The 13698-nt window shown below is 38.4% G+C and overlaps 1 protein-coding gene across 1 annotated transcript in view; it reads left to right on the top strand.

Moving 5' to 3' along the window:
* Positions 1-13698, top strand: part of AGMO (alkylglycerol monooxygenase) — a 392569-nt gene that overhangs the window by 131226 nt on the left and 247645 nt on the right. Inside the window, exon 4 of the mRNA XM_040260598.1 lies at positions 2170-2273. Coding sequence (XP_040116532.1) covers positions 2170-2273 — 104 coding nt within the window. The remainder of the gene's footprint in view (positions 1-2169; positions 2274-13698) is intronic.

The raw sequence follows: 13698 nt of genomic DNA, 5'->3' as shown, positions 1-13698 counted from the left end.
AGGAGACCCCAGTTCTATCCCTGGGTTGGGAAGATCCCTTGAGAAGGGAAAGTCTACCCACTCCAGTATTGTGGCCTGGAGAATTCCATGGACTGTATAGTCCATGGGGTCACAGAGACAACTGAGCCACTTTCACTTTATATAGGTTGCTCACAGAGCTTTCATTTGCTAAATGAAAGCTTTTTCTTGGCTAAGAAAAGCCCACAAGGCTTGACTATATGTATGTCTTATCTCCATATATCCATGTTTTTCATTAAAACTCTAACAAATTATTCTGTCATGTGCTATGTATTTTAACGTGTGTGTGTGTCCATGCTAAGCTGCTTCAGTCTTATCCAACTCTTTGTGACCCTATGGACCATAGCCCACCAGGCTCCTCTGTCCATGGGATTCTCCAGGCAAGAATACTTGAGTGGGTTGCCATGCCTTACCCCAGGGGATATTCTTGACCTAGGGATCTAACCCTAGGTCTGTAGAGGTTATAAGAAGGTTGTCCCAATACACATTATTATGCATCTCCATGTCTCCTGCATTAGCAGATGTGTTTTTTATAACTCTGATTATATGGCAATTGCAAAGACTAATAACTCAGTATTTCCACTCTTCAGTTCAGTTCAGTCGCTCAGTCGTGTCCGACTCTTTGCAACCCCATGAATCGCAGCACGCCAGGTCTCCCTGTCCATCACCAACTCCTGGAGTCCACCCAAACCCATGTCCATTGAGTCGGTGATGTCATCCAACCATTTCATCTTCTGTTGTCCCCTTCTCCGGCCCTCAGTCTTTCCCAGCATCAGGGTCTTTTCAAATGAGTCAATTCTTCGCATCAGGTGGCCTAAGTATTGGAGTTTCAGCTTCAGCATCAGTCCTTCCAGTGAATATTCAGGACTGATTTTCTTCAGAATGGACTGGTTGGATCTCCTTGCAGTCCAAGGGACTCTCAAGTGTCTTCTCCAACACCACAGTTCAAAAGCATCAATTCTTCGGCACTCAGCTTTCTTCACAGTCCAACTCTCACATCCATACATGACTACTGGAAAAACCATAGCCTTGACTAGACAGACTTTTGCTGGCAAAGTAATGTCTCTGCTTTTTAATATGCTGTCTAGGTTGGTCATAACTTTCCACTCTTAGGTTCACTGTTAAGTTCCCATGCATCCAAACCTATTTTTTTTTTTTAACTTTCAATGTATACTGGCAGGGATAACTGTCGTATTGTATTCTATCTTCTATATTTGTAGCAAAGGACAAAATTTAAATTATTTAGCTAAGAACATACTTTCTTCTAATAATATAAAATATATGGAATTTTGATATATAATTCTGGTAGAAAATGAAATAATGAAGACAAAATGAAAAATATTGGCTTGTTTTTAAAATTCTATACATTTAGAGAGGCATATTGCTGCAGAAAAAACAAACAACTATCTTTCGGATTTATATGAATTTCAAGACAGTATGAGGGCAATTTGAATAATGCTTAATGAAAATTAAATGTTTACATTTTCTTTTTTTGAGAATAAACAGAAGTTATGTGGGACAGTTTTAGAAATGGTAAAGTGTTTGGTGAGATATGGGAAGAAATTTATGTAACTATTAGTTACTAATATATATATCTATAAGTGAAACTGAAACATTAAATCTTAGACCCAGATATTATTCTCCATTGTCTCTTACTCCAATAGACAGATTTTGAAATTTATTACAAAGCCATTAGGGAAGAATATGGTATAATATTTCATTTTAAAATGTATACACCATTTCTCCCATCAGAGTATTTTTCTTTAATTAGAAATATGTTATCACATGCTGAAAAATCATCACAGTGCATTGACTGTTTTGTTTGAACATTACAAGTTAGCTTTTATGATCTGTTATATTGTAATATGTTAGCAAAGTGTAAATTTTGGAAGTCATTTCAGTTTGCTGGAGGCATTTAATTATATCATATACACTATACATATTATTGGCTATGTTTCAGTTTTGTTTATAATTTATTTCCTCTCTGCTTCCAAAAATGTTTCAAGGCAGCTTATTTTAATTATATTGGTCTGCTTTTCCAGAGATATTCCAGACTTTTCTTTCTCCTTCAATAGAGCAGCATACACAACTGAAAATGGAAGTTGCTTTGTTCTTATTCTCACGGCTCATTTGAAATTATGTGTTTTGCAGAGGTTAACATTATGTGGGCTGGTCACCAAACACACCACAGTTCTGAAGGCTATAACTTATCCACAGCACTGAGACAATCCGTCCTCCAAATTTACACTTCCTGGGTAAGTTTACAAAACTGAATTTATGTGATAATATAATTTCATTCAGTCACAGCTGTTCCTATTTCTTATTCTGAGTAAATGAATGGAAAGTGTTTTGCTAAAACACTTCTTTCTCCTCTATAAGGCCAGAGACTGAAGTGTTTCTTTCTCCTCTGTTAAGCCAGACACATAAGAAGCAAGTGGTATTGTCCAAAGGTACGCTTTTTTTTGACAGTCCAAAACTCACTCTGAGGTGTTTGGAAAGGTGAGAAAGTGTCTGGCTAATCCTTATTTACTGACAACAAAGAAGCTAATAGCAATAGCACTAATTAGTAACAATTAGTAATAGAATACTCTTGCCTGGAGAATCCCATGGACAGAGGAGCCTGGTGGGCTTCAGTCCATGGGGTCGCAAAGAGTTGGACATGACTGAGCGACTTCACTTTCACTTTTCACTTTCATGCATTGGAGAAGGAAATGGCAACCCACTCCAGTGTTCTTGCCTGGAGAATCCCAGGGACGGGGGAGCCTGGTGGATGCTGTCTATGGGGTCTCACAGAGTCAGACACGACTGAAGCGACTTAGCAGCAGCAGCAGTAACAGAGTACTGGTAGCTCCAGAAAGATGAAGCAACTGGGCCAAAGTGGAAACAACACTCAGTTGTGGATGTGTCTGGTGGTGAAAGTAAAATCCAATACTGTAAAGAACAATATTGCATAGGAACCTGGAATGTTAGGTCCATGAATCAAGGTAAATTGGTAGTGGTCAAGAAGGAGATGAAAAGAGTGAACATTGACATCTTAGGAATCACTGAACTAAAATGAATGGGAATGGGCAAATTTAATTCAAATAACCTTTATATCTATATGGGCAAGAATCCCTTAGAAGAAATGGAGTAGCCCTAATGGTAGACAAAGAGTCCAAAATGCAGTACTTAGGTGCAATCTTGAAAACAACAGAATGATCTTGGTTCATTTCCAAGGCAAACCATTCAACAACACAATAATCTATCTATGCCCCAACCACTGATGGTAAAAAAGCTGAAGTTGACTAGTTCTATGAAGACATATAAGACCTTCTAGATCTAACACCAAAAAAGATGTCCTTTTCATCACAGGGGATTGGAATGCAAAAGTAGGAAGACAAGATACTTGGAGTAACAGGCAAGTTTGGCCTTGGAGTACAAAATGAAGCAGGAAAAATGCTAACAGAGTTTTGCCAAGAGAACCCACTGGTCATAGCAAACACCCTTGTCCAACAACAAAAGAGAACTGTATACATGAACATCATCAGATGATCAATACTGAAATCAAACTGATTATATTCTTTGCAGCTGAAGCTGGAGAAGCTCTATACAGTCAGCAGAAACAAGACTTGGAGCTGACTATGGCTCGGATCATGAGCTGCTGCTACTAACTGCTGCTAAGTCGCTTCAGTCATGTCCGACTCTCCCATCAGGCTCCCCCGTCCCTGGGATTCTCCAGGCAAGAACACTGGAATGGGCTGCCATTTCCTTCTCCAATGCATGAAAGTGAAAGTGAAAGTGAAGTCACTCAGTCGTGTCCGACTCTTAGCGACCCCATGGACTGCAGCCTACCAGGCTCCTCCGTTCATGGGATTTTCCAGGCAAGAGTACTGGAATGGGGTGCCATTGCCTTCTCTGCAGATCATGAGCTCCTTATTGCAAAATTCAGAATTAATTGAAGAGAGTGGGGAAAACCACTAGACCATTCAGGTATGACCTAAATCAAATCCCTCTTGATTATACAGTGGAGTTGATGAATAGATTCAAGAGTTTAGATCTGGTAGACAGAATGCCTGAAAAACTATGGAAGAGGTTCATAATGTTGTACATGAGGCAGTGACCAAAACCTTTCCACAGAAATAGAAATGCAGGAAAACAAAGTGGTTGTTTGAGGAGGCTTTACATATAGCTGAGAAAAGAAGAGAAGCAAAAAGTAAGGGAGAAAAGGAGCGATATATCCAACAGAATGCAGAGTTACAGGGAACAGCAAGGGGAGATAAGAAGGCCTTTGAAAATGAACAATGCAAAGAAATAGAGGAAAACAATAGAATGGGAAAGACTAGAGATTTCTACAAGAAAAATGGAGATATCAAGGGGACATTTCATGTAAGGATGGGCACAATAAGGGACAGAAATAGTAAGGAACTAACAGAAGCAGAAGAGATTAAGAACAGGTGGCAAGAATACACAGAAGAACTATACCAAAAAGGTCTTAATGACCAGGATAACCATGATGGTGTGGTCACTTACCTAGAGCCAGATGCCCTGGAGTGTGAAGTCAAGTGGACTTTAGAAAGCATCATTATGAACAAAGTTAGTGGAGGTGATGGAATTCCAGTGGAGCTATTTCAAATCCTCAAGGATGATGTTGTTGGAGTGCTGCACTCAATATGCCAATATGCCAGCAAATTTGGAAAACTCAGCAGTGGCCACAGGATTGGAACAGGTCAGTTTTCATTCCCATCCCAAAGAAGGGCAATGCCAAAGAATCTTCAAATTATGGTACAATTGTGCTCATTTCACATCCTAGTAAAGTTATGCTCAATATCCTTCAAGCTAGGCTTTCAGCTGTATGTGAATCAAAAACTTCCAGATGTTCAAGCTCAATTTAGAAAAGGCAGAGGAGTCAGAGATCAAATTGCCAGCATTCACCGAATCATAGAGAAAACAAGGGGATTCCAGAAAAACATCTGCTTTCACATGAAAGCCTTTGACTTAGTGGATCACAACAATTAGTGGGAAATTCTTAAGGAGAAGGAAATACCAGATCACTCTCCCTATCTCCTGAGAAACCTGCATGCAGGTCAAAAAGGAACAGTTAAACCCTTGCATGAAACACCTGACTGGTTTAAACTTTGGAAAGGAATATGACAAGGTTGTATATTGTCTTCCTGTTTATTTAACTTATATGCAGAGTACATCTGGCAAAAGGCAGGGCTGGATGAATTACAAGCTGGAATCAAGATTGCTGGGAGAAATATCAACAACCTCAGATATACAGATGATACCACTCTAATAGCAGAAAATGAAGAGGAACTAAAAAGCCTCTTGATGAGGGTAAAAGACAAGAGTGAAATAGCTGGCCTAAAACTCAACATTGAAAAAACATAGCATCCTGTCCCATCACTTCATGAGAAATAGATGTGGCAAAAGTGGAAGTAATGAGAGATTTTCTTTTCTTGGGCTCCAAAATCACTATGGACAATGACTGAAGCCATGAAATTAAAAGATGCTTGCTCCTTATAAGGGAAGCTATGACAAACCTAGCCAGCATATTAAAAAAAGAGACATCACTTTACCAACAAAGGTCCATAGTTTTTCCAGCATGTATGGATGTGAGAGTTGGATCATAAAGAAGACTGAGCACCATAGAACTGACTCTTTTGAATTGTGATGCTGGAGAAGACTCTTGAGAGTCTCTTAGACTGCAAGAAGATCAAACCAGTTAATCCTAAAAATGAAGTCACTCAATCATGTCTGACTCTTTGCAACCCCATGGACTGTAGCCTACCAGGCTCCTCCATCCATGGGATTTTCCAAGCAAGAATACTGGAGTGGGTGACTATTTCCTTCTCCAGGAGATCTTCCCAACCCAGGGATTGAACCCCGGGCTCCTGCATTGTAGGAAGGTGCTTTATCATCCGAGTCACCAGGGAAGTCTAGTTAATCCTAAAGGAAATCAATATTGGAATGACTGATGCTGAAGCTGAAACTCCAATATTTTGGCCACCTGATATAAACAGCCAGCTCATTGGAAAAGACCCTGATGCTGGGAAAGATTGAGAGCAGGAGAAGAAGAGGGCAACAGAGGATGACATGGTTGGATGGAATCACCAACTCAATGGACATGAATTTGAGCAAGCTCCAGGAGCTGGTGATGGAATGGCACCCCACTCCAGTACTCTTGCCTGGGAAATCACGTGGACAGAGGAGCCTGGTAGGCCGTAGTCCATGAGGTCGCTAAGAGTTGGACATGACTGAGTGACTTCACTTTCACTTTTCACTTTCATGCATTGGAGAAGGAAATGGCAACCCACTCCAGTGTTTTTTCCTGGAGAATCCCAGGGACAGAGGAGCCTGGTGGGCTTCCATCTATGGGGTCGCACAGAGTTGGACACAACTGACGCAACTTAGCAGCAGCAGCAGCAGGGAAGCCTGGTGTGCTGCAGTCCACAGGGTCACAGGGAGTCTTACATGATTTAGCAACTGAACAACAACAAGAGCAAGGAGCATGATATACTGACAGTGTATCTCAATTCAAATATATGCAAAGATTTCATTAGAAATTTTAAAAAACAGTTGTTAAAAAAACCAATTCCCAATTCTGCATGCTGAAATAGAATCCAAGTAAATCTTTTGCTTTTTATTTACACATTGGAGCAGTTAGTATAATACTCAACAGAAAATTTGGCTCCAAAATATTTTAAAACAAGGAAATGACAAGACTAATGAATATCAGAAATTGCCTCTAGTTCTAAGGTTCTTTTGAGTCACTGGACAAACCTGATCTACCTGCTATCAGACATCTGTGATTCTCTCTTTACTTCTTGCATTAATAGCTATCTAAAATACTGCTACTAAAATGCACCTGGAGCTGGAATGTCAAAATTATCAATGTACAAGGGTATTCATCAATAGCTTTTACTAACTATACATTCTAATGAACTAATATTTGTATGGTTCTCAATAACTTGCATGATAGACACCATTTCTTGAATATTTTCCATGTGCCAGGCAATCTTCTAAGACCTCTTTATATATTAATTTGTTTGATCTTTCTGGCACAGGTACTGTTATAGCTCTCATTTCAAAATTATAGCTGACTCCACAGTTCAGTCACAAAACTAGTAAAGGTTGGAGTAGAATTTGAACTCATTCACCCTGGCTGCAATGATCTTAACCTCTACACTGAATCCTCTTCTGTGTGCCTTTGTATTGCCTTTCACTTTTGTCATCTCCCTTGATCCTCACAAATAAGCCCCATGCTATACTAGATCAAGTATTACTATTATCAAGACCTTTGGATCAATGAGGTTAATTACACAGCTAGTAAGTGACAAAGCCCCATATTTGTAATCAGCTGCCTCACATAGTCCATAGAAAGATAAACTGGCATGTGTTCTGACCCAGATGCATAGGCCATACAAATAGATAAGACAATGATGGTACTAATACGTGTGCTGAAATGGATATTGAAAGAAATCAACCCCCACCTCCCCACAGCAGTGCACCTATGTTATAGCCTATAATTTCTTAAGCCTGTTGTCACCAAGTACCACAAACAGGGTGATTTAGAACAGCAGAATTTTATTGTCCCACCATTCTGGAGGCCAGAAGTTTGAAACCAGTGTTGGCAGGGTCAGCTCCTAGGGGAGAGGCTATTCCCGTCCTTTCTCCTAGGTTCCCCAATCTTAGGGAAATCATGGGGGTCTGATTTCACATGGGGGTCTCCCTGTATCTGGGTTCAAATTTCTCTTTTTTTAAATAAAGACACTAGTCATACTTGCAATGGCACCCCACTCCAATACTCTTGCCTGGAAAATCCCACGGATGGAGGAGCCTGGTGGGCTGCAGCCCATGGGGTCGAGAAGAGTCAGACACCACTGAGCAACTTCACTTTCACTTTTCACTTTCACGCGTTGGAGAAGGAAATGGCAACCCACTCCAGTGTTCTTGGAGAATCCCAGGGATGGGGGAGCCTGATTGGCTACCGTCTATGTGGTCGCACAGAGTCGGACACGACTGAAGCGACTTAGCAGCAGCAGCGGCAGCAGCAGGCATACTTGATGAGGAGCTCACCCTACTCCATTATGAGGACCTCTTAACGAATCACATCTGCAATGGTCCTATTTCCAAATAAGGTCACACACTGAGATATTTAGGGAATGGGATTTCAACACATGAACTTTAGAGAGAAATGGTTCCATCCATAACACAGCTCTAAGCAATATAGATGAAAAGGATAGATAGGTAATTCCCCTCTCGTATCTTCTACAGCTTGTTCTGGAACTCTAGATGGTTAAATGTAGAAGAAAATACTCTCTCTTACCCAGCTGTATATAGCTCGAGTTGTTCAGGGCTTCATTGAATGGAGGGAAGGACAGGCCTTTGACTAGGGAGAGAAATAGTGTCCACCCTCCCTTGAATAGCTGCATTAATACAAACTTCTATTAACCTGTACAAAATACGCTGAATATATGACTGATTAAAATAATAACCTCAAAGATATTTATTCTCTCCTGATGTATATCTTACTCTTTACATAATGATAACTCAAACCTCCAGTATTTGCATTTTGGAGGAGAAAGTCTCCAAGAAATGATGTAGCTGTGCTGGAAGTTGCTCCAGGGAAATATGTTGTTAGTGAGTTAATTACCTGAGCAATTGTCAGAGGAAAATTTTTATTTGAGCATCACAGATTTCAGAAGTAGAAAAAACCTGGGAGATTTATATTTAAATCATCTATTTAAATATATTATATTTAAACATATTACACATATTTAAATAATCTATTTTTTATAGCCTCAAAATGAATCTCAGGGGAGCCCACTGTATCATACAATATTGAACACTTTCATTTGGAATTTGAATTCAGGCATCTGACTCCCATCTTTAACCTGGCTTAGCTTGTTACCTTTCCCCTATTAAGGTAAAACATCCAAAAATACAGATTATTGAAAATCTAAGTGAAATGTATGTTCACATTTATTTATTGCTAGATTATATTCCCTTTATAACCTCATATCACTTTGCCTCAGACACAGAAAATATGCTGAATAAATAAACTAGCATTGGGAATGCATCACAAGTTGCTAATCTGGGGTGGAGATGGGGAGAAGAAAGGATGTGCAGTATGAGACATGAAAGGAAGAGATTGTAAATCAGCCTGGATTCTTGGTTAATATTTGTAGGTGTGTTTGAAGATAACTTAGATGGTCTGTGACGGTTGTCACTCTACGATAGGTCTTTCTACACATTAAAAACAAAAAGAGATGTCAGCTCTCTTCATTTTGAGTCTTTTCTAAGATTGTCTTCATTGACACAGCTACATAAGACATATAATTTGGTAGTTACTAAGGTAACAAGGTATTTCAGAGCACATAATAAACTGATTTGTGAAGTGAAAGGCAAGATTAAGTTCAGAGTATTTTCTTTCACATTACTATGAAAATTAGGGTGGTAGGCCTGTCATATAAAGTAGTTTAAGATGAGAATTGAAAATTCAAGAATTTATAACATACTTTTTGCATTTTTAAAACCCAGTTTTGGCTAATTTAACATTACTCATCCCCAAAGAGCTACAATTAGTGGAGTACCATTCCCTCCCTCCAATTATTGATTCATTTTTTATTGAAGTATAAAACAATATAATATGTTACAAGTATACAAAATAGTGATTTACAATTGTAAAAGTTATAGTCAATTTATAGTTGTTGTAAAATACCGGCTTTATTTCCTGTATTGTAGAATATATCTATGTAGTTTATTTTGTACATTATAGTTTATACCCCTTAATCCCCTATCCCTATGTTGCCCCTTCTGTAGTTTGTGAGGCTTATTTATTATGTAATTAAATATATGGTTTTACTTGCTATTCAGTCTTTTATTATATGTCTTAATATAATGCATTTAATATGATAGTCTCTTCACTTTGCAAATAGTAAAATGTGTCTAGACTCATGAATATTGTGTAATATATACTAGGGTCAGGATTAACATCTCATTTTATTCCCACTTTATAAATAAAATAATCTGAAAGCTACAGCTTTATATTGAAAACTTAGCTTTAGAAGTGCTCAAAAAATAAAAGAATGGCATCAGTCAGGGGGATACAGGAGCCAACTTGAAGGAGCTCCCAATGGCCATAATGTGAAACAATTTAATATGTAATGTAGAGTGAAGTCATAATCCAAAGTATAAAATAAATACATTTGAAATCAGTCTGCACTGACATGTGAAAGTGAAGGTGACTGTTGCTTAGTTGTATCTGACTTTTTGTGACCCCATGGACTGTAGCCCACCAGGCTCCTCTGTTCATGGGATTTTCCGGGCAAGAATACTGGAGTGGGTTGCCATGCTCTCCTCCAGGGAATCTTCCCAACTCAGAATCAAACCTGTGTCTCCTGCATTGTAGGCAGATTCTTTACCATCGGAGCCACCAGGGAAGCCCCTGTATTTCAAATACATTTGAAATCAGTCCCTGATGACATAGATCAATGATTGAATACATAAATAAATAGGAGCAAACAGAAAATGAAATACCATAAAGAATTTGAAATGATATCTGTAGATAATGCCCCCTTCCAGGAAACTGGGATTAATGCCGATTTACCCCTTTTACCCTTGGACTTCACTCTATTTATATATTTATTTTTATGCTGTGGTGTACAGCCTGTGGGATCTTAGTTCCACAACCAGGGATGGAAACTGTCCCTACTGCAGTGGGAGTACAGAGTCTTAATCACTGGATCACCTGGGAAGTCCCTGGGCTCTACTTTAAAAACACCTTTACAAAGAATAGAGTATGGAAAGGGGACAAAATCTGGGTTGGGAATTTAACTTTACAGTGGAGAAACTTAGCAATCAATCAAAGATCAATGTTAACATCAGTAGTGACATCTTAGTAGCAGGTACCATTTGATAAGATGTGATAAAAAATATATGCTGGTACCCTATGGCAAGACACATGGGAATGAGTATTTACCCCCATGGTCTCTGTCACCAAAACCCATAACCCCAGTCTAACCGTAAGAAAAGACATGTGTCAATCTCAAATTGAGTGACATTCTACAAAAATACCTAGCCAATATTTGGAAGTGTAAAGGTTATGAAGCACAAAGAATGTCTGAGAAACAATCACAGATCAGAGGAGGCTATAAGATAAAAACTAAATGTAATGTTTTATCTTAGATGAATCCTAAAGTAGAAAAAGCATGTTAGTGGGGAGAAACAGAATTAGTGAAGCTTAAATAAGGTGTGGAATTTAGTTAGAAGTAATGAATGGCTGTCAATTCCTTAATTGTTTTGATGCAGTTTAGTAATATATTAACAATAGAGAGATTGGGGTGAGAATATGTGGCAACTTTCTATCTTTGCAACTCTTTTGCAAATATAACACTATTATAAAACAAATAGTTTCTAAAAAGATAGAACCACATTTCCATACCTACATTTTCAAACTCAGGGTCATGATAAATCATATATTGACTCAAGAAAAAAGCAACGTACACCTAGTCATTACCAATAGACATTGATTCCTAGGACACCCTAGAATATCATGAAGAGCACTGATTCAGCCATGCTATTTTATTTTATTTTAATTGGAAGTTAATTACTTTACAATATTGTGGTGGTTTTTGCTATACATTCACATGAATCGGCCATGGGTGTACATGTGTTCAGCATCCTGACCTTCCCTCCCATCTTCTTCCCAATCCCATCCCTCAAGGTCATCTCGGTACACTAGCCCTGAGCACCCTGCCTCATGTATCGAACCTGGACTGGCTATCTATTTCACATATGATAATATTCATGTGGCAATTCTATTCTCTCAAATCATCCCACCCTTGCCTTCTCCCACAGAGTCCAACAGTCTGTTCTTTACGTCTGTGTCTCTTTTGCTGTCTCACATATAGGGTCATCATTACCATCTTTCTAAATTCCATATATATATATATGTTAATATACTGTATTGGTGTTTTTCTTTCTGACTTCCTTCACTCTGTATAATTGGCTCCAGTTTCATCCACCTCATTAGAACTGCTTCAAATGCATTCTTTTTAATAGCTGAGTAATACTCCATTGTGTATATGTACCACAGCTTTCTTATCCATTCATCTGCTGATGGACATCTAGGTTGCTTCCATGTCCTGGCTATTGTAAACAGTGCTGCTATGAACATTGGGGTACACGTGTCTCTTTCAATTCTGGTTTCCTCAGTGTGTGTGCCCAGCAGTGGGACTGCTGGGTCGTATGGCAGTTCTATTTCCAGTTTTTAAGGAGTCTCCACATTGTTCTCTATAGTGGCTATACTAGTTTGCATTCCCAACAACAGTGTAAGAGAGTTCCTTTTTCTCTGTACCCTCTCCAACGTTTATTGTTTGTAGACTTTTTGATAGCAGCCATTCTGACCAGTGTGAGATGGTACCTCATTGTGGTTTTGATTTGCATTTCTCTGATAATGAGTGATGTTGAACATCTTTTCATGTGTTTGTTAGCCATCTGTATGTCTTCTTTGGAGAAATGTCTGTCTAGTTCTTTGGCCCATTTTTTGATTGAGTCACAAATTTTTCTGGAATTGAGCTGCAGGAGTTGCTTGTATATTTTTGAGATTAATTCTTTGTCCTTTGTTATTATTTTCTCCCATTCTGAAGGCTGTCTTTTCACCTTGCTTATTATTTCCTTTGTTGTGCAAAAGCTTTTAATTAGGTCCCACTTGTTTATTTTTGCTTTTATTTCCATTACTCTGGGAGGTGGATCATAGAGAATCTTGCTATGATTTATGTCAGAGTGTTTTGCCTATGTTTTCCTCTAGGAGTTTTATTGTTTCTGGTCTTATATTTAAATCTTTAATCCATTTTGAGTTTATTTTTTGTGTATGCTGATAGGAAGTGTTCTAGTTTCATCCTTTTACAAGTAGTTGACCAGTTTTCCCAGCACCACTTGTTAAAGAGATTGTCTTTTCTCCACTGTATATTCTTGCCTCCTTTGTCAAAGATAAGGTGTCCATAGGTGTGTGGATTTATCTCTGGGCTTTCTATTTTGTTCCATTGATTTACGTTTCTGTCTTTGTGCCAGTACTGTACTGTCTTGATGACTGTGGCTTTGTAGTAGAGCCTGAACTCAGGCAGTTTGATTCCTCCAGTTCCATTCTTTTTCCTCCAGATTGCTTTGGCTATTTGAGGTTTTTTGTATTTCCATAAAATTGTGAAATTATTTGTTCTAATTCTCTGAAAAATACCATTGGTAGCTTGATAGGGATTGCATTAAATCTATAGATTGCTTTGGGTAGTATACTCATTTTCACTATTGATTCTTCCGATCCATGAACATGCTATCTTTCTCCCATCTATTTGTGTCATCTTTTATTTCTTTCAGCAGTGTTTTATAGTTTTCTAAATATAGGTCTTTTGTTTATTTAGGTAGATTTATTCCTAAGTATTTTATTCTTTTCATTGCAATGTGAATGGAATTGTATCCTTAATTTCTCTTTCTGTTTTCTCATTGTTAGTATATAGGAATGCAAGGGATTTCTGTGTTAATTTTATATCCTGCAACTTTACTGTATTCATTGATTAGCTCTAGTAATTTTCTGGTGAAGTCTTTAGGGTTTTCTATGTAGAGGATCATGTCGTCTGCAAACAGATTTTTACTTTTTCTTTTCCAATCTGGATTCCTTTTATTTCTTTTTCTGCTCTGATT

Source organism: Oryx dammah, unplaced genomic scaffold (assembly GCF_014754425.2).
Source record: "Oryx dammah isolate SB20612 unplaced genomic scaffold, SCBI_Odam_1.1 HiC_scaffold_18, whole genome shotgun sequence".
Lineage (NCBI taxonomy): Eukaryota > Metazoa > Chordata > Mammalia > Artiodactyla > Bovidae > Oryx > Oryx dammah.
Note: the sequence above shows the minus strand (reverse complement) of the source record. Positions and strands in the feature narration are given on the sequence as shown.